Raw genomic sequence first — 17,549 nt, forward strand, 5'->3', positions numbered from 1 at the left:
CCCATCGTAACCGTTCTCTTTCCCCCACTCCAAGCTTTCCAGAGTAGTTTTCGGTCATGCATTTTACTACCCAAGACAGGCTCGTTTCTTTATTAATATCACCAACAATGTACAAATGAATAAAAACAAATAGCAGGATTTGCTTCCTCGTTCTTTTAAAAATTCATTTGAAGAATATACATTCCCTGGTGCAACAAGAACTGACTTCCAGGGTCTTGAACAACTGTGATTATGTTATTCGTAACAAAAACCCTGGGATGTAGGCTGCCAATATTTGCCTCCCTTTCTTGGCTAAGTGAACCCAGATCTGTCAGGTCTTAGTCTGAAACTAATAAAACTGGAATGATTTGACAAAGGATGAAATAAGGCAGGTTTAGACATTTTATTTCCACCAGCTCATCTACTTGAAAGAAGTACCCTAGCTGCTTATCTACAAACCCCTTTGGTGGTTTTTTTTTTAAAAAATAGAAGCTACCAACTGGGACAGAGAGGAGGAAAGGATCCTTCAAACTCCAGATGACTTTTTGCAGAGAAAGAGGCAGCAAAATAGTCTGAATTATCTGGAGGGCACTAGACTAAAAAAGGCTAATAAAAAGTGTGGCTGGGAATGTGCTCTGTGAGCATACAATTTTCATTTTACAGGATTTTCCACCTATGTGAGTTCTTTAATTGAGATCAATGGTTCCCACAATGGGCAGTACCACCCCCTGGAGAGGGGGGATTTCCTAGCTGGGGGCTAAGAGGCAACAGGAGAATTGGAAGGGACCCCAGGGGTCATCTAGACCAACCCCCTGCTGTGCAGGAATCACAGCTAAAGCATCCATGACAGACAACCATCCAACCTGTTCAAAAACCTACAACAAAACGGATCAAGTTCACTAGTTTGTTAAAATAAATTAAACTAAGTCATTTTAATTGGGTTTTAAATCAATGTGCACTTAATTGTTGCTGTTTAGAATTTTATTGTGTTAATCTCTTAAGGGAGTTGTGCAAACTGCTATCCCAAATAATGCTTTTGAAAGGGTATGGGATGGGGCACTGGGCACAAGTTTATCAAAACAATGGCCCGAACAAAGTTTAGGAACTGCTGATCTGCAGTACGGATAGGGAAACCCGTGAGCCCTCCGAAGTTGTTGGGCTACAACACTCATCATTCCTGACCATCAGCCATGCTGCCTGGGGCTTGAGGGGACTTGATCCAGAGGAGAGCTCTGGGTTTCTCCAACTCTAGCGTAAAGAGCATGTGAATGACATTTGAAGCACATTCCATTTGATCCAGGAAGCCCATGGATTGTGCTGCTGTACAGTGGTACCTCGGGTTAAGAACTTAATTCGTTCCAGAGGTCTGTTCTTAACCTGAAAACGTTCTTAACCTGAGGTACCACTTTAGCTAATGGGGCCTCCCACTGCCGCCGCCGCACAATTTCTGTTCTCATCTTGAAGCAAAGTTCTTAACCCGAGGTACTATTTCTGGGTTAGCGGAGTCTGTAACCTGAAGCGTCTGTAACCTGAAGCATCTGTAACCCGAGGTACCACTGCACGGTGTAATCACACGTCAACCCTCTCTCTGGAGCGGCACCACAACTGGAACAGCAGTGCGTCACAACCGGCCGGAATTTCCAGGGACCCCAGGAAATGCTCAGGCGGAGCCTTCATCTGTTCCCACTGGAGTTTCTCCACCTTTGTGGGTTATCTGATGCTTCGTCAGGATTGCGCTTCGGCTAAAGCTCTTCCCGCACTGCGAGCACTGGTACGGCTTCTCCCCCGTGTGCACTCTCAGGTGCGAGGTCAGGTGGTCGCTCCGATGGAAGCTCTTCCCGCACTCCGAGCATTTGTACATCTTCTCCTCCGTGTGGATTCTCCGGTGCAAAGTAAGGTGCGGTCTCTGGCTGAAGGACTTCCCACACTCCAGACACTGGTAAGGTTTCTCCCCGGTGTGGATCCTTCGATGCAAAGTGAGGTGCGTGCTCTGATTGAAGCATTTCCCGCACTCCTGGCACTTGTACGGTTTCTCCCCGGTGTGGATTCTCTGGTGAGAGGTAAGGTGTGTGCTCTGGCTGAAGCTCTGCCCGCACTCCTTGCACTTGTATGGCCTTTCCCCTGTGTGGATGGTGCGGTGGATGGTCAGCCGCCTGCTGTGACTGAAGCTCTTGCCGCACTCCAGGCACGTAAACGGCTTCTCTCCCGTGTGGGTTATTTTGTGGAGGATAAAATAGGTGCTCTGGCTGAAGCTCTTCCCGCACTCCAAGCACTTGTATCGTTTTTCTCCCGTGTGCATTCTCTGGTGCTGAGAGAGATGCCCGCTCTGCCTGAAGCTCTTCCCGCACTCAAAGCACTGATAGGGCCTCTTCTCGGTGTGGATTCTCTGGTGTACGTTAAGGCGTGACTTAGAACAAAACATCTTCCCGCACACAGGGCACTTGTTCCTTCTCTTTTCCTCCTGCACATCTACTTGGGCTGGGGTTTTGTGGGCCTCCCCATCTTTGCTGACATTGGACGGACTCCCGCGCTTATCTCTGGTGGGTGTTTTCCTGCCTTTCTGCCTTGTGGCTTCATCTTGAGTACTGGTGCTGACATCCATGTCTAGATCTTCCATTTTTGTAGACGCTCCTCCTGGTTCGCCTTCGTTTTCCCTCTCCCAGCGTCCTCCTACTGGAGCAGAGAAAGAAATGAGAGCCAAGGGGAAGAGACACTAGTTAACAGGAACATTATTTCATCAATCCCCAAAAGAAGCAAGCAAGCATTCCCTATTGACAGATAATCTGGGCCTCGGCCCAGTAACAACAACAATAATAATAATTTATTATTTATACCCGGCCCATCTGGCTGAGTTTCCCCAGCCACTCTGGGCGGCTCCCAATCAAGTCTTAAAACAATACACCATTAAATATTAAAAACTTCCCTAAACAGGGCTGCCTTCAGATGTCTTTTAAAGACAAGATAGCTGCTTTATTTCCATCACATCTGAAGGGAGGGCGGGCGCCACTAGCGAGAAGGGCCTCTGTCTGGTTCCCTGTAACCTCACTTCTCGCAATGAGGGAACCGCCAGAAGGCCCTCAGTGCTGGACCTCAAGTGTCCGGGCTGTATGATGGGGGTAGGCAAGGGTCATCTAGTCCAGATCTCTACAATGCAGGAAACTTTTGCCCAACATGGTGCTCAGGCCAGTGACCCTTAGATTAAGACTACAATGGTACCTCCGGTTAAGAACTTAATTTGTTCTGGAGGTACGTTCTTCATCTGAAACTGTTCTTAACCTGAGGTACCACTTTAGCTAATGGGGTCTCCTGCTGCGCCGCCAGAGCACGATTTCTGTTCTCATCCTGAAGCAAAGTTCTTAACCCGAGGTACTATTTCTGGGTAAGCGGAGTCTGTAACCTGAAGTGTCTGTAACCTGAAGCGTCTGTAACCCAAGGTACCACAGTAGTAATAATAATAATACTTTGGGGCCTAGATGCTCCACCACTCAGCTTCTCCTCCCCAAAGTTTCTCCTCCTCATTTTCTCTCTGCTCAAGTGCACATTGGAGGTTTTTAAGCAGAGGTTGGATGCCCATCTGTCTCGCATGCTTTAGCTGAGATTCCTGCATTGTAGGGGGTTGGACTAGATGACCCCAGGGTCCCTTCCAGCTCTACGATTCTACGTTCACCTTACCCAGTGAATCTTGGCCATCCTCCTGCTTGACTCCCTGGGACACGAGCCTCTGTGCACTGTCTGAAGGAGCATCCTCTGCCTCGGGGAAGGTAGCAGCCCAATCCATAAACAGCACCGACACCTGAAACGGTTAAGGATCCCAAGAAAGGTAAGAGGTGGGGCAATGGGTCAGTGCGCCTGGCTGTTAACCAGAAGGCTGTTGGTTCAAGCCCACCCAGGGATGGCTGTGGGCAGGATTCCTGCAGAGGGTTGGGCTGGATGACCTCTGGGGTCCCCTCCAACAATACAATTCTATGAGAAACGGGCCATCTTGACCGGGGGTGCCCTCAGCCTTGCCAAGTTCAATGAGGCAGTTTGGAACAGCCACCCCATATGCAAAAAGCACCATCTTGGCGCATGGTCCTTAAAAATGGTGTGTTTTTCGGGTTCTTCCTTTCCTAGGTTGGGAAGGGAAGTGTGTGTCATCAGAAGCCGGAGAATGATAGGCAGCGCCATGGATTAAGTGTCTCTGCTGCTCTTGAGCTTCACATCGCCCATGTATTGCCCACCCTTCACCGGCAGGTCTCAAGGCAGCTTACAAAAAAAGTAAATTCATAAACTAAAAACAGCAAAAAAACATTTGTTACTAATAATAATATTATTATTAGGATTATTGTGGTGGTGGTGGTTTATTGCCATCCCTTCAGTAGCAGGGCAGGTTGCAACATAGCTGTCAACTTTTCCCTTTTCTTGTGAGGAATCCTATTTGGAATAAGGGAATTTCCCTTTATAAAAAAGGGAAACGTTGACAGCTATGGGTTACAACCGTTTAAAATCCAGAATTAAAAACAATTTAAACAGGTTTCGGACACCGAAACTGGGTGGGTTCCAAAAATACACGTGTGAGGGGTCAAGAAATAAGTGCACCTCTCGCAAGTTTGCAACCCCTGACCCGCTCTCCTCAGATCTTGGGGGTGCCTGGGAAGAAGAAGAAGAAGGAGAAGAAGGAGAAGAAGGAGAAGAAGACAATGCAGCCCTATCGGCAACACAAAACCTTTGAGGATCTTGAAAAACAGGATAAAACCTTTTTATAACTTGAACAGAAGTAAGAACATTTTATATAAAAAGACAAGCAGGATAAATCACTGATTGCACAGCTTGCTTGCTTGCTTGCTTGCAAAATCCTGCTGTTCAGGATCCACAAACTAAGAAACCTTCCTAGCCATCATCCTTTGCATATTATTCCATGAAAACCCCCACTTTTGCCTTCCTGCTTCCCCGCTTCGGCTCTTCTCTCCTAAATCCTCTTTGAGCAAACAGGCTCCGCAGGCGCTGATCTCCACCACGAAACAATTCAATGAACAGCAACACCCCTAAAAACACACACACAACCCTCTCCCTAAAAGAGGAGGGGCAGGAAATGACTTCAGCCCCATTGCAGATCTTTCCTTCCTGCCAATTCGCTTTTCTAGGGCTGCAAACTCGCACACTTTAACTCTTAAGCCGAATTGCAACGAGGCAAACCCAGAAGCTCATTGGGAACTGTAGTTTGCCCTGCACCCAGCACCCTCACACTACAGTTCTTATGTTTTTGTTTTTTTCGGGGTGGGGGGAGGAGATTTGCTTTTAATGTATGATGTCCACACACGAGAGCCAATGTTATGTAGTATTTAAGGGTGCTGGATTAGGACTGGGGGAGACCTGAGTTCAAATCCCTCCTGGGCCAGGAAGCTGGACAGGCAGCTGCCTCTCAGCCTAGCCTACCTTGCAAGGTTGTAGATCAAATGAAGAGAGGGAGAACCATGAGCACCACTTCTTGAAGAAAGAAAGGTGAGAAATAAATACCATAATTAGCAAATCAAATCCTTGCAATGGAGGAGCTCAGGGCGAAGACCTCAGTTCAAATCTCGCCTCTGTGCCCAAACTCCAGAGTAAGGGATCCCAATTGCTGGAAGCCACAGGAGAGGAGGGGGCTCTTGAGGCCAGATCCTGTTTGCTGGTTTCTCACAGGCATCTAGCTGGCCACTGTGGGAAAAGGATGCTGGACTCGATGGGCCATTGGCCTGACTCTGCTAACTCTCTTTTTTGTATGCGCACAGCTAGCAAGATGTTTGCCCGCGAAGCTGCTCCGTACCAGAGGTTAGCCTATTTGTTCACCAAGGCCAGTATTGCCTGCACGGGCTGGCAGCGGCTCTCTCGGGTCTCCAGCACAGAAAGGTCCTTCCCTTCGCCTTTTCAGTGGCCGATACCAAGAGGACCTTCTGCATGTCAAACATATGCTCTGCCACCGAACTACAGCCCCTAAAATGCATGCACACTTAGGTTTTTATTTGCACTGTCAGACCAACATGCTTCCAATTTGGCACAGGCGAGGGGTATTCAAAAATACAAAGGAAAGCCGCTCTGCGCTCTGGTCGTCACAAAGGGTTAAGCTGAGAGAGTCGGGATTTCTAGAGCGGCACTTCGGACGGAAATTGTTCTGACTACTGAAGGCCCTCCTCTTCCTTTTCTCCCCCTTCGCGACTCTATGGTGCTTTTCTTTGCTGCAAAGTAGAGGCTGGAAAAAGAGATTTTTCAGCTCCGGGGAGGGAATCCGGTAAGTGAGAAGCGCCTTGAGGCAGGAGCAGAGAGCTGGCCTGGAATTGGAAGGTTTGCTTTAGGGATCTGCTGGATCAGGCAGACCCTCCCAGACCAGCCTCCTGCTCCCAGCCAGACCTGGGCAGCCAGACCTCCCTGGGAGGCTCAGAGGCGGCAAGGCAGCAGCTAACCTCTTGCTGCTCTCTGCCTCCAGCACTTTGCAGGTAAACTGCTCCTGAACATGCAGGTTCCACGGAGCTGTAATGAGTTTTGGAACATCCTCTGTGGATTTCTCTATCTCCATCCCCCACCCCTTTTAAACATAAAGTCTATCAAGGACTATTCTTCATCATGGCTATGTCTTGCCTATATCTTGCTTGATATGTCTTCAGGGACATTATGTCAGGGGTGGTCAGAAGTCAGATGGGGGGGGGGCGGGATTTGCAGTACATCACTAAGTGTCTCTAAGGCTCCTTGATTGCCAGTTGATTAGAAATAGTAGCAACAACTCTTTCTCTCGCCCTGCAAAAATGAAAGGAACAGCTTCTGAATGTGAGAAAGCGCAGTGGGAAACCAGGACTGGACTCTTGAGTGAAAGGGCTGTAATCAGGGTGACGTCTGCACTATGCATTTAGCAAAATGTAATTCCACTTTTAACTTCCATGGCTTTCACCAAAGAATCCTGGGAACTGTAGTTTGTTAAGAGTGCTGAGATTGTTAGGAGACCCCCCTATTCCCCTCACAGCTACAGTTCCCAGAGGACTGAGCATGCTCAGTTTTTCACGGAATACTGACTGATGATTGGTGGGAAGGAAAAACATGGGGGCAGAGAATGGAATGGAGTATCCTGAACAGGAGTGTTCTACGATGCAACTTTTTTGCTGCAGCTCCCACTGATTCTCTTTCCTTGCAGAGGCACCGGGCCTTATAAACAACCCTGGACCTGGCAGTTGACATCACCGAGAAACATGGGATAGCAGTGTGTGAGTGATCCCTGCCAAACCCCGGAGTTAAGAGGGGTGATGGCGTCCAAACGCAGGAATGCAGCTGTCTGGGCTGTCCCCCGAGATGCCCTGCTGGAGGACACAGTGAAGACGGAGGCCCAGGAGGAGGCATCGGAGTCTGAACCAGAGGAGGCTGCAGGAACAGGCCCCTTGGCCGTCCGCTCAGAGAGCCTCAAGGAATTGTGGGAAGGGACCATAACAGAGCACATTAAGCAGGAACCCGAGGAAGGGCCTCAGGAGGAGTGCTGGGGAGCTCAGTGTCAGGGGCTCCTGAAGGCTGTGCGGTCTCCACAGTCTGAACCAGGAAACCTGCAGCTGGCCAGCAATGGCCCAAGGGACACACAGGCTTCCTTTGAGGGGCGACCAGACATTGGGCGAGGCAGGGTGATCCGCCACCTGCCCGGCCCTGGAGGAGACATCCCCCCGCCCACCCACAGCATTTTGGCCCTGGATCGTGGGGAAGTGAAGAAGGAGGCTCCCAGCCAGGAGGTGGAGCGCCTGTGCTTCAGGCAGTTCCTCTACCAGGAGGCCGAGGGGCCGCGAGATCTCTGTGGGATGCTGTGGAGGCTCTGCCATCGGTGGCTGCAGCCGGAGAGGCGCACCAAGGAGCAGATCCTGGAGCTGGTGATCCTGGAGCAGTTCCTGGCCGTCCTGCCTCCGGAGATGCAGAACTGGGTCAGGGAAGGCGGGCCGGAGACTTGCGGTCAGGCAGTCGGCCTGGCGGAGGATTTTCTGGAGAGGCAGCAAGAGAACGAGCACGAAATACAACAGGTGAGAGGGCAGGAGAGCAGTCCTGGGAAGAACAAAAGGAACAGTGGCAAGGAGCCCAGAGGACTAGCTATTGGGGCAGTTTTTGCTGACTGTAAATATGCATTGGACTGACTGTTCCTTTAGATCAGATATAGGCAAACTGGGCCCTCCAGATGTCTTGGGACTACAATTGGGACCCAGTGGTCCTGCTAGCTAGGGATCATGGGAGTTGAAGGTCAAAAACATCTGGAGGGCCGAGTTTGCCTATGCTTGCCCTAGATGGTTCGAAAATGGGATCTGGCCGAATCAGCAGGGGTTGGCTGTATTGGCAAAGTAGAACCTCCAGGTTCTGAGGCAGTGTACCTTAGAACGCCACTTGCTGGGGGAAGACTAAGGATGGTGGGCAGCGCACTCTCTGCCCTAATGGACCAGCTTCCACTGCTGTGAACAGGCAGTCAGTGTTGGTTGGAGAGAAGCTATGTGGACACAGGAGTGATGGATTCCTGTGCTCCAGTCCCTGTCTTGAGATGGGCTGCCACATTCTGCACCAGCTGATTTAATGCATCCCCCTTCAAAGACAGTGCAGAGGGCAGCCTTTGCCTGAAGAAGGTCTCCTTGAGATTCTGGAGAGCTGCTGCCAGTCAGTGTAGGCAATACTGTGAAAGATGGGCCAATGGCCTGACCCAGTCAAAGGCAGGGAGTCTTTGGCCCTGCAGATGTTGCTGGACTCCCACTCCCCTGACCCTTGGCCATGCTGGCTGGGGGCTGATGGGAATTAGAGTCCTGTAGCATCTGGAGAAGCCCCAGAGGTTCCCCACCCCTGAATCTCAGGCGATTTGCACCCATTTCTTTGTCTTGTTCTTTCTGCTGTTTCAGGTCCTCTGGCCCTTCAAAGAGAAAGCGGATGATTCCCCTGAGGCTGACGGGGCTCTGTCAGACTCTGGCGAGTGGCCGCTCACCAAAGTGGAGGATTCGGCTTCTGATGCCCCTTGGCTGGGTAAGGAGTCTTTGGCTGGAGGGAGTTCTCTTGCGGAGCAGGTTGTGCAAATGAGGGGCCACCACAAAAAAGGCTCTCCCACAGATCTAGTGCACACCAATTATTCTGATTATCATTGTGATTTATTTCATTTCTATACAGCTTTATATTTTTAAGAAAAATCTCAAAGCAGTTTACAGAATATTAAAACATCAATAAAACAATTTGAAGAAAGTCAAATATAGAGTACGCAGCCAAAGCAACATAATTAACAGAAAACTAAAATATGATCTTAAAGATAATAAAATGAAACATTACAAAGGTGGTGAAGTACAGAATACATATTTAACACAAACAAAGTTAACAAAATAAAAACTTAAAACATTTTTTAAAAAACCATTACTAGTAAAGTAAAATATAAAATGCACATTTAAAACAGCATAATTAACAAGAGAATAAAAGCATGACAATGCTGTTTGGCAGGCACAAAAAGATGGGGCAAAAGAATCCAACTGTTAGGGTTTGTTGTCAGGCATAGCAATGTCCCTCTGGTTCTCACCGGGAGCCTCTTCAGTGGGGCTGGTGAGTGTGGGCCCTGCCCCCTAGGCCTGCTTTGCAGGGAGCAGCCTTCAAGACTCACAGCCAGGTACTCTAACTCAGTGTTTCCCAACCTTGGGTCTCCAGCTGTTTAGGGACTACAATTCCCATCATCCCTGACCACTGGGTCTTGCTAGCCAGGGATGATGGGAGTTGTAGTCCAAAAACAGCTGGAGGCCAAAGGTTGGGAAACGCTGATCTAACTGACCTTATAGATGCATTAGCAAGCAGGATCTTTGAGGCCACTCTTAGGGCTTGTGTGGGTTCCTGCAGGTGGTCCTTCAAATAACTGGGCCCCAAACCCCTTCTTTGCTGTGTAATCTGATCCAAGCCATCCTTTCTTCCTGGTGAAGGGAAATCTGCCTTTGTAAGGATTCTCTGTTTTTCCCCAACAGACAATGAGAGGGCATGTTGGAAGAAGAACCTGCCAATCAGTTCTGAAGGAGCTGAACTATGTTGGATGCTGCCAGGGAGATCAGAACAGACAGTTTCCCGTTATCCTTACTGGGGAGAAGCATCCGAAAACCAGCAGGAAACTCACCCCCATAATGAAGAAGGCAAATCCGTTTCTTTCCAGCTCCCTGCCGTGCCAGTCCAGCAAAGGTTCCTCAAGGGTGAGACATGCGCTGAGTGCGGAAAATCCTTTCGCTGCAAGGCGGAGCTCACCGAACACCAGAGAATGCACTCCGGAGAGAAACCCTACATCTGCTCCGACTGTGGGAAGAGCTTCTGCAGTAGGAATGTCCTGGTTGCCCATCAGAGAACCCACACCGGGGAGAACCGCTTCAGTTGCTCAGATTGCGGGAAGAACTTCAGCCAGCAGTCGCATCTTACGGCACATGAGAGAACCCACAGGCAAGAGAAGCCCTTCGTTTGCCCAGATTGTGGACAGAGCTTCAGAGGGCACAGCGGGCTTTCGGCTCATCTGAGAATCCACACGGGAGAGAGGCCCTACCATTGCCCAGACTGTGGGAAAAGCTTCCGGCAGAGATTTGACCTTAACCGACACCAGAGAATCCACACGGGCGAGAAACCGCACCAGTGTCCCGATTGTCCCAAAAGCTTCAGGAACAGGTCGGCTTTTGTCGTGCACAGGAGAATCCACACCGAGGAGAAACCGTACCCGTGCTCTGGGTGTGGCAAGCGTTTCCGTCATCGCACGAACCTCCTCACGCACGAGAGGCTCCACACGGGAGAGAAGCCCTACAAGTGTACGGTGTGCGATAAGAGCTTTGTCGAAAGCTCGTCCCTCATGAAACACAAGCGAGCCCACACGGGCGAGAAGCCGTACAAGTGTGCTGAGTGTGGGAAATGCTTCTCTCAGAACGCAGGCCTGGTTCAGCACGAGAAGATCCACACGGGAGAAAAACCCTTCCAGTGCCCGGACTGTCCCAAAAGCTTCCGGGACAAGTCGGCCTTTGTCGTTCATCACAGGACGCACACGAGGGAGAAACCTTTTCACTGCTCGATCTGCGAGAAGAGCTTCAGCCATCGCTCCAACCTTCTCAAACACGAAAGAACCCACACTGGGGTGAAGCCATACAAGTGCCTAGAGTGCGGAAAGGGCTTCACTCAGAAGTCAAGCCTCCTCTCGCATGCAAGAAGCCATCGGCCCCGTATACCTGAAGCAGTGTCTCCACTTGCATCGTTCAGCCTGGGCATGGAGGTCCAGCTCCGTGGAGGGCCTTCAGGCGGTTCCGTCGCTGTGAAAAGTGAAGCTATAGGGAACCAAGCATTGGGCCTTCTCAGTAGTGGCCCCTGCCCTGTGGAATGCCCTCCCCTCAGAGGTCAGAAAGATAAACAACTGCACGACTTTCCGGAGAAATCTGAAGGCAGCTCCGTATCGGGAAGTTTTTAATATCTGAAGTTTCATTGTATTTTTATATTCTGTTGGAGGCCGCCCAGAGTGGCTGGGGAAACCCAGCCAGATGGGCGGGGTACAAATAATAAATAATGATGATGATGATGTATACATTGGCTTAGAGGGTGGGGAGTACCGTCTCCCTGGGCATCCATGGAGGAGCAAATGGCTGAACAATAAAATAAGGTCACCTGTCTGCTTTTAGAGATCTCCAGTTTCTTGGCATTTACTGCCATTATTAGTTGGCAACGAGGAATATTAGGAGATGTGCGTGCTTTTTATCTGGTGCGAAAGGAAGGGGAGGGCGCCGGGCCACAGTCGTGTCTCATTGCAGATGGCAAGACCTTATTGCGAACATCCTTTCCCTATCATTCAGTAATTAAATCCTGCAGGGATGAAAGAAGCACCTAAGAACATCAGGAAACCCAAAGGCCTGTTGAGTCCCAACAGCAGGTTTACCACAGCTTAGTTTAATTTCTTCAAATGCCACTTTCCCGCAAGAACCTCTGTCCCAAAGCAGCTCACAATAAACATTATAGCTTTCCTTCCAGTAGCACCTTAAAGACCAACTAAGTTAGTTCTTGGTATGAGCTTTCGTGTGCATGCACACTTCTTCAGATACACAGCTCACGAAAGCTCATACCAAGAACTAACTTAGTTGGTCTTTAAGGTGCTACTGGAAGGAATTTTTTTTGTTTTGACCATGGCAGACCAACACGGCTACCTATCTGTAACTGGCATTATAGCTTTGTAGAACTGAATAATTATAAAGATGCCCGACATTTAAAAACACGCCCACCCCAATTTGCCGCACCACATATCAGTAAATTCAAATGTGGCAATATCAACAGTTTGGTGAGACATGGGATAAATCCAGGATCACAATGGAATAAGGTAAAGGTAAAGGGACCCCTGACCATTAGGTCCAGTCATGGCCAACTCTGGGGTTGTGGCGCTCATCTCGCTTTATTGGCCGAGGGAGCTGGCGTACAGCTTCCGGGTCATGTGGCCAGCATGACTATTTTTTTTTAACAAAATAATTTTTATTAAGTTTCCATTTAACAAACCAATCGTTATCATATTAGTCATTCCAAATTATATCAATACAATTTAATTACACACACACACACACCGACTACCAAAATCAACACAATAACTTCTGCAAATGTCCCCACAAAACACTTCATTACAGTTTTTCCTACCTATTCAAAGGGCCTCTGCTGCACATAACAATTCCCTGATAAATGCATCTATGCACTGGCTCACTGGGAAATCTTCAGAAATTCATATAGAATCACTTGAGTGTCGGATTTACACCATTCCAACGTTCTTCTGTTGAGGAAGGAAATGGCTGCCAAGGGAGGAGCTTGGGACATGAGTGAGGGCAGCCATAATCTCTGAAGTGTGAGCCCATGTACTCAGCAGCCCCTCTGCCTGAGTGATATAATCTCTGGCATCCTGATACCTGAGTGCGGGACAGGTAGCCATTCCAGAAACAATAGCAAACCCAGATCAAGACAAAAGGGTGTGATTAACATGGCTGGGAAACAGGGACATGTAAATATCTCTTTTGCATCACTTGATGAGTGTATGGTGGAGGTCAGTTGAAGGGGGGGGGGCAAGCCCTGATGCTCAGGTTTCTGTCGCCAGACCCTCCCAATTTGTGACGTAATTTGTAATGTATCCATGATGTAATTTTAGGGGTGTTGTAGGTATCTCTCTAAAACTGATCAAAGTGGGAGCCATACTTTGTTCTGGGCTTCCTTCCTGGTGGTGGGTGGAAGTCCTGTTGCAATGGTTTTTTAAAAATAAAGATCAGGCCTCCTGGCTGCTGCTTTGCTCCTATATTCCTGGCTGGCGTCTTTGTTTGGTAATCCAGGTGAGCCCAAGGATTTTCCTATAACAAGACCCTTGAACTTGCTCCTTAAAATGCAATCTGAACAAAACTGGTGAAGCAGTGAGGACAATATATTCTTGCAAGAGCTGAGAGCCAAAGCAGGTACAGTCCAGCTGGGGCAAAGAATGAGCTTATATTCCCCATGCACACGTTCCCTCCCTCGTCTCCCCATTGCTTGGGTGCTACAAGGTTTTCCTCCCCCCAATTATCAAATAACAGACAAGAGGCTGAGCGTGGAAACAAACTTCTTCCTCCTCAGAGTTGCCTCCACTTCCGGCTTCACCAGCAGAGATAAAATTGGGGCTTGCAAAGGAAGGAAGGAAGGAAGGAGGCGGGAAGGGGGGCTGCATCCTGCGGAGGCGGAGGAGGGGCTTCTTCCTAATCAAGCCTCCTAATTAAGCGCGTCACTTTCTCCTTCCCACGCGGGGGCTCCCATTCCCGCCCCCGCTGCCCGGGATTTCGGGTGAGTGCAAAGCCAGTGGCGGGGAAGGAGGGAAGGGGCTTTGCGAGGGGGTCCAGGATGAGAAGCCCCCGGATGGGGAGGAGAGAAGGGAGGAAAGGGAGCTCTTTTCTTAAAGGGGGCCTTGAAGGGGGGGGGGGGAGAAGCTTCCTCCTGCAGGGATCTGGTGCAAAGGGAGTTGCAGGGAAGGAGGCGGGCATGGGGAGAGGGGTGGGCATTGCTGGCCAGGATCGCCTTAATAATAGTATTAATTTTAATTTTAATATTTATACCCCAGCCTCAGTGTCCGGCTTCCTTCCTTCCTTCCTTCACCCGGCACGGAAAAAGGTAAAAGGCGGATCTACACGGATCCTCGTGAATTCATATGATTTTTTCATTCAAATTAAATAAAACCACCATGATACTGTAGACCAGGTCTTACTCTGTAGAAAGCATCAAAAAAATCACGCATCCACTGTTTCGGGGGGGGGGGCGCACGGGTGCAAAAACATGGTTAAAAAACACGGATCCTCATGGATCCTCACACTTTTTGCACTAGATCAGTCCAAAGTCACCATCAGATGAAAGATCATGGCCATGAGCAGAGCATCCACCACAAAAATCACGGATCCACAGCTTCCTGGCAATACCGTGGCCCAAAAACATGGTTTTGAAGCATGGATCCTCATGGATCCTCATGATTTTTGCACAAGACCAGCCCAAAGTCATCATCAGATCAAACATCAAGGCCAGGGGCACAGTATCCACCACAAAAATCACGGATCCACGGCTTCCTGGCCATACCGTGGCCCAAAAACGTGGTTTTGAAGCATGGATCCTCATGGACAGGGAACCCCAAATTCACCCTTTATTCAAATATATTGTACATAACCACAGATCTGACCACAAACATCATGGATCTACTGCTTCATGGCCCTGGTCAGATGCTACCCTGGATATATTGGCCAATTTTTAGGTGGGTGTGCTGGGATGGAGGAAATGGAGTCGGCTTAATCTCTATCCATTAAAGATGGGCGCCCAATGGCTGGGCCAGAATGATTTCAGTTCGGTTTGCCAGCTCCCAGCTCTTCATGGGGCGCAATAGTCACCTGTAGCTGCCATCAGGAGTCCCTTTGTGATCCTGGATGCTTCTGTCTCTATGGAGGCATTGGTCACAAATGTAGCCAAACTGGAATTTTTGAATCTATGTCAGGTTAGGCAATCAGTACTGTACCTGTCCCTTTCCAACCTAGCCATGGTGATCCATGCAGTAGTCACCTGCAGACTAGACTACTTTAACTTGCTGTACACCTGAGCCGGGGAGTGCAGGGTATAAATGTGATAGAGAGTGAGAGAGAGAGAGAGATGCAGGGCTACCCTTGAGACTGCTCCAGAAACTCCATATGGTCTAAAATGCAGATGCATGAGTTCTTACTTGGACTTTGTGGAGAGCCCACATTCAGTTGGTTGTTCATCAGCTGGACTGGCTCCAGGTGGAGTATCGAATCAGGTTAAAGGTTTTGGTGTTAACCTTTAAAGCCCTAAACAGTCTGTGACCTTTCTTATCTGTGGGAGTTATCTTCCAATACACCCCCCATGAGTGTGACGCTCATCTAACAGCAACCTACTGGTGGTCCCTGGTCCAAAACATATCCAGCTGTCCTCAACCAGAGCCAGAGCCTTTTGGGTGGAACGCTTTGTCTAATGAGACCAGGGCTCAATGCAATCTATCTCAGTTCTCTCACTTGTCATGGTGAGTGGGCTTGCACATTCCTATGACCCTTGTGAGCGAAGCCATTGGGAATCTTGTACTCCCAGCAGGGTCACCCAAGGCGGTAAGGTCAAAGAAAATTAAATATGCTCAGAGTCCTGTAGTGATTTCATGCTCTTTATTGCAGCTTGTAAAGCAGTGACTGAATTTCCCCCCAAACCTCAGGCTTTTATATACATTATTTACACAATGAGTCCCATCTGACTGGCTGATTCTGCTTCCCTCCTAGAGCCTGATTGGTCTTTTCCTGCAAGCCAATCAGTTCTTGCATTCTAGGATCCTACTTGCCTATTGTTCTAGGATCCAAGCTTAGTACATAACAGGGAAGGAGCTAGACAAAGAATGATCCAAGAAGTCCTCAACGGCAGAACAGGCGGGTGATAACAAGCAGTGTGTTACAACAGCTCTGAAGGCAGATGAAGGCTGCAGCAGATAGGATTCACCAGTTCGTCGTGACTACTCATGCCATCAGAACAGAGCCCTACTGCAAAGGCTGTGCGTTGGTCAGCGTGCACTGATCTACACACATAAAACAAATTCACGCACAGGCGTCTTCCAAAAACCCAACCCAACCCCCCCAAACCCTCCCCCCATGACGATCACTAAATGGCTACAGGGGCAGGAATGTGAAGTCCCTAGTCATGAACCGACACATGGGCGGTCAGTCGTTCTGACTCAAGGAATGAGGCAGTTGAGCAGCTTAGCAGCTGTATCCCTGACTGAGCAGCCCTTTTTAGGATCCACTATGCTCACCCCGAAAAGGGGAAGGGGCTGGAAACGGTGCCCTAAACATAGTATACCTCCCTTTTTCCCTGACTGGATTACCGCGCCCAGGTGGAATCTCTTTTCCCATAGTTTGAATCCATTATTCTGCATCCTAGTCTCTAGAACAGCAGAAAACAAGCTTGCTCCCTCTTCAACATGACATCCCTTCAAATATTTAAACATGGCTATCATGTCACTCCTTAATCTTCTCTTCTCTAGATTAAACAAATCCAGCTCCCTAAGTCTCTCCTCATAGGGCTTGGATTCCAGACCTTTTACATTTTGGTCACCCTCCTCTGGACATGCTCCAGTTTGACAATATCCTTCTTTAACTGTGGTGCCCAGAACTGGACACAGTATTTCAGGTGTGGTCTGACCAACCAGAATAGTGTGGTAGCATTCCTTCACTTGATCTAGACACTATACTCCTATTGATGCAGCCCAGAATTGCATTGGTGTTCTTAGCTGCCACATCACACTGTTGACTCATATTTAGCTTGTGGTCGACTAAGACTCCCAGATCCCTTTCACAGGTACTGTTGTCAAGCCAAGTGTCCCCCACCTGTGCATTTCATTTTTTCTATCCAGGTGTAGTACCTTACATTTTTCCTTATTGAACTCCATATTGTAGGTTTGGGCCCAGCTCTCTAGGCTATTCAGGTCATTTTGAATTCAGACCCTGTCCTCTGGTGTATTAGCAACTCCTCCCAGTTTGCAGTCATTTGCAAATTTGATTAGCACGCCCTCTATTCCATCATCCAAATCATTTATAAAAATATTGAATAGCACCAGGCCCAGGACAGAACCTTGTGGAACCCCAATAGTCATTTTTCCCCAGGATGAAGGTGAGCCACTGATGAGCACTCTTTGGGTCCAGCCCGTCAACCAATTACAAATCCACCTAACAGTAGCTTTGTCTAGCCCACATTTTACTAGTTTTTTTTGCAATAATATCACGAGGGACCTTTTCAAAGGCCTTACTGAAGTCAAGGTAAGCTGGTACAAGGGAAAGCAGGATTGTAATTACCGTAAAAATTACTGATCACTTTGGATCAGCAGTCTCAACCTAACCCGCTATGTGGGGAGAGCCACGTGTTCCTTTGGAAGGCAAGTGGAATACAGTGTGATATACTGACAGCTGTTTTAAAAGATGTAACTGTAACTTAAAATCCAGTATCAGAAAAAAATAAAAATAGATGGTCCCTGTGTGGATAGTCATGTTTGCATGAAGGGGTTCTAAAATCAGTCCTGAAAGTAGACTGATTGAGAATGACACACGCAT

General features: G+C 48.7%; 3 protein-coding genes across 4 annotated transcripts in view; 2 read left to right on the top strand and 1 right to left on the bottom strand.

The window, feature by feature from the left end:
* The window catches only part of LOC307208513 (uncharacterized protein), a 90,493-nt gene that overhangs the window by 65,231 nt on the left and 7,713 nt on the right, over positions 1 to 17,549 (top strand). The window lies entirely within an intron of this gene.
* On the bottom strand, positions 76 to 5,493 carry LOC307208839 (uncharacterized protein). Its single transcript, XM_079963835.1, has 3 exons — positions 5,476 to 5,493; positions 3,652 to 3,772; positions 76 to 2,652 (listed from the first exon to the last, which is right to left on the bottom strand). Exons 1-3 carry the CDS (start codon positions 5,476 to 5,478, stop codon positions 1,640 to 1,642), a joined length of 1,137 nt encoding a protein of 378 aa, XP_079819961.1. The 5' UTR covers positions 5,479 to 5,493; the 3' UTR covers positions 76 to 1,639.
* Positions 5,168 to 11,591, top strand: LOC307207252 (uncharacterized protein). 2 transcript variants are annotated; one of them, XM_079961071.1, is made up of 4 exons: positions 5,168 to 5,460; positions 7,121 to 7,982; positions 8,838 to 8,958; positions 9,930 to 11,591. In XM_079961071.1, the coding sequence occupies exons 2-4, from the start codon at positions 7,230 to 7,232 to the stop codon at positions 11,390 to 11,392; spliced, it is 2,337 nt and encodes a 778-aa protein (XP_079817197.1). In that variant the 5' UTR covers positions 5,168 to 5,460; positions 7,121 to 7,229; the 3' UTR covers positions 11,393 to 11,591. The 2 variants fall into 2 exon arrangements, with proteins under 2 accessions (XP_079817197.1, XP_079817196.1); XM_079961070.1 differs by lacking the exon at positions 5,168 to 5,460 and adding an exon at positions 6,098 to 6,226.

Source organism: Podarcis cretensis (assembly GCF_951804945.1).
Source record: "Podarcis cretensis genome assembly, chromosome: 2".
Classification (NCBI taxonomy): domain Eukaryota; kingdom Metazoa; phylum Chordata; class Lepidosauria; order Squamata; family Lacertidae; genus Podarcis; species Podarcis cretensis.

Excerpts from the sequence above, each read along its gene's own strand:
- LOC307208839 (XM_079963835.1), bottom strand. Across the intron at positions 2,653-3,651 it reads GGATGGCCAAGATTCACTGG|TAGGAGGACGCTGGGAGAGG; the intron begins GTAAGGTGAACG and ends TCTCTGCTCCAG.
- LOC307207252 (XM_079961071.1), top strand. The coding sequence starts at position 7,230 with ATGGCGTCCAAACGCAGGAATGCAGCTGTCTGGGCTGTCCCCCGAGAT. Across the intron at positions 7,983-8,837 it reads ACGAGCACGAAATACAACAG|GTCCTCTGGCCCTTCAAAGA; the intron begins GTGAGAGGGCAG and ends CTGCTGTTTCAG. Across the intron at positions 8,959-9,929 it reads TTCTGATGCCCCTTGGCTGG|ACAATGAGAGGGCATGTTGG; the intron begins GTAAGGAGTCTT and ends TTTCCCCAACAG.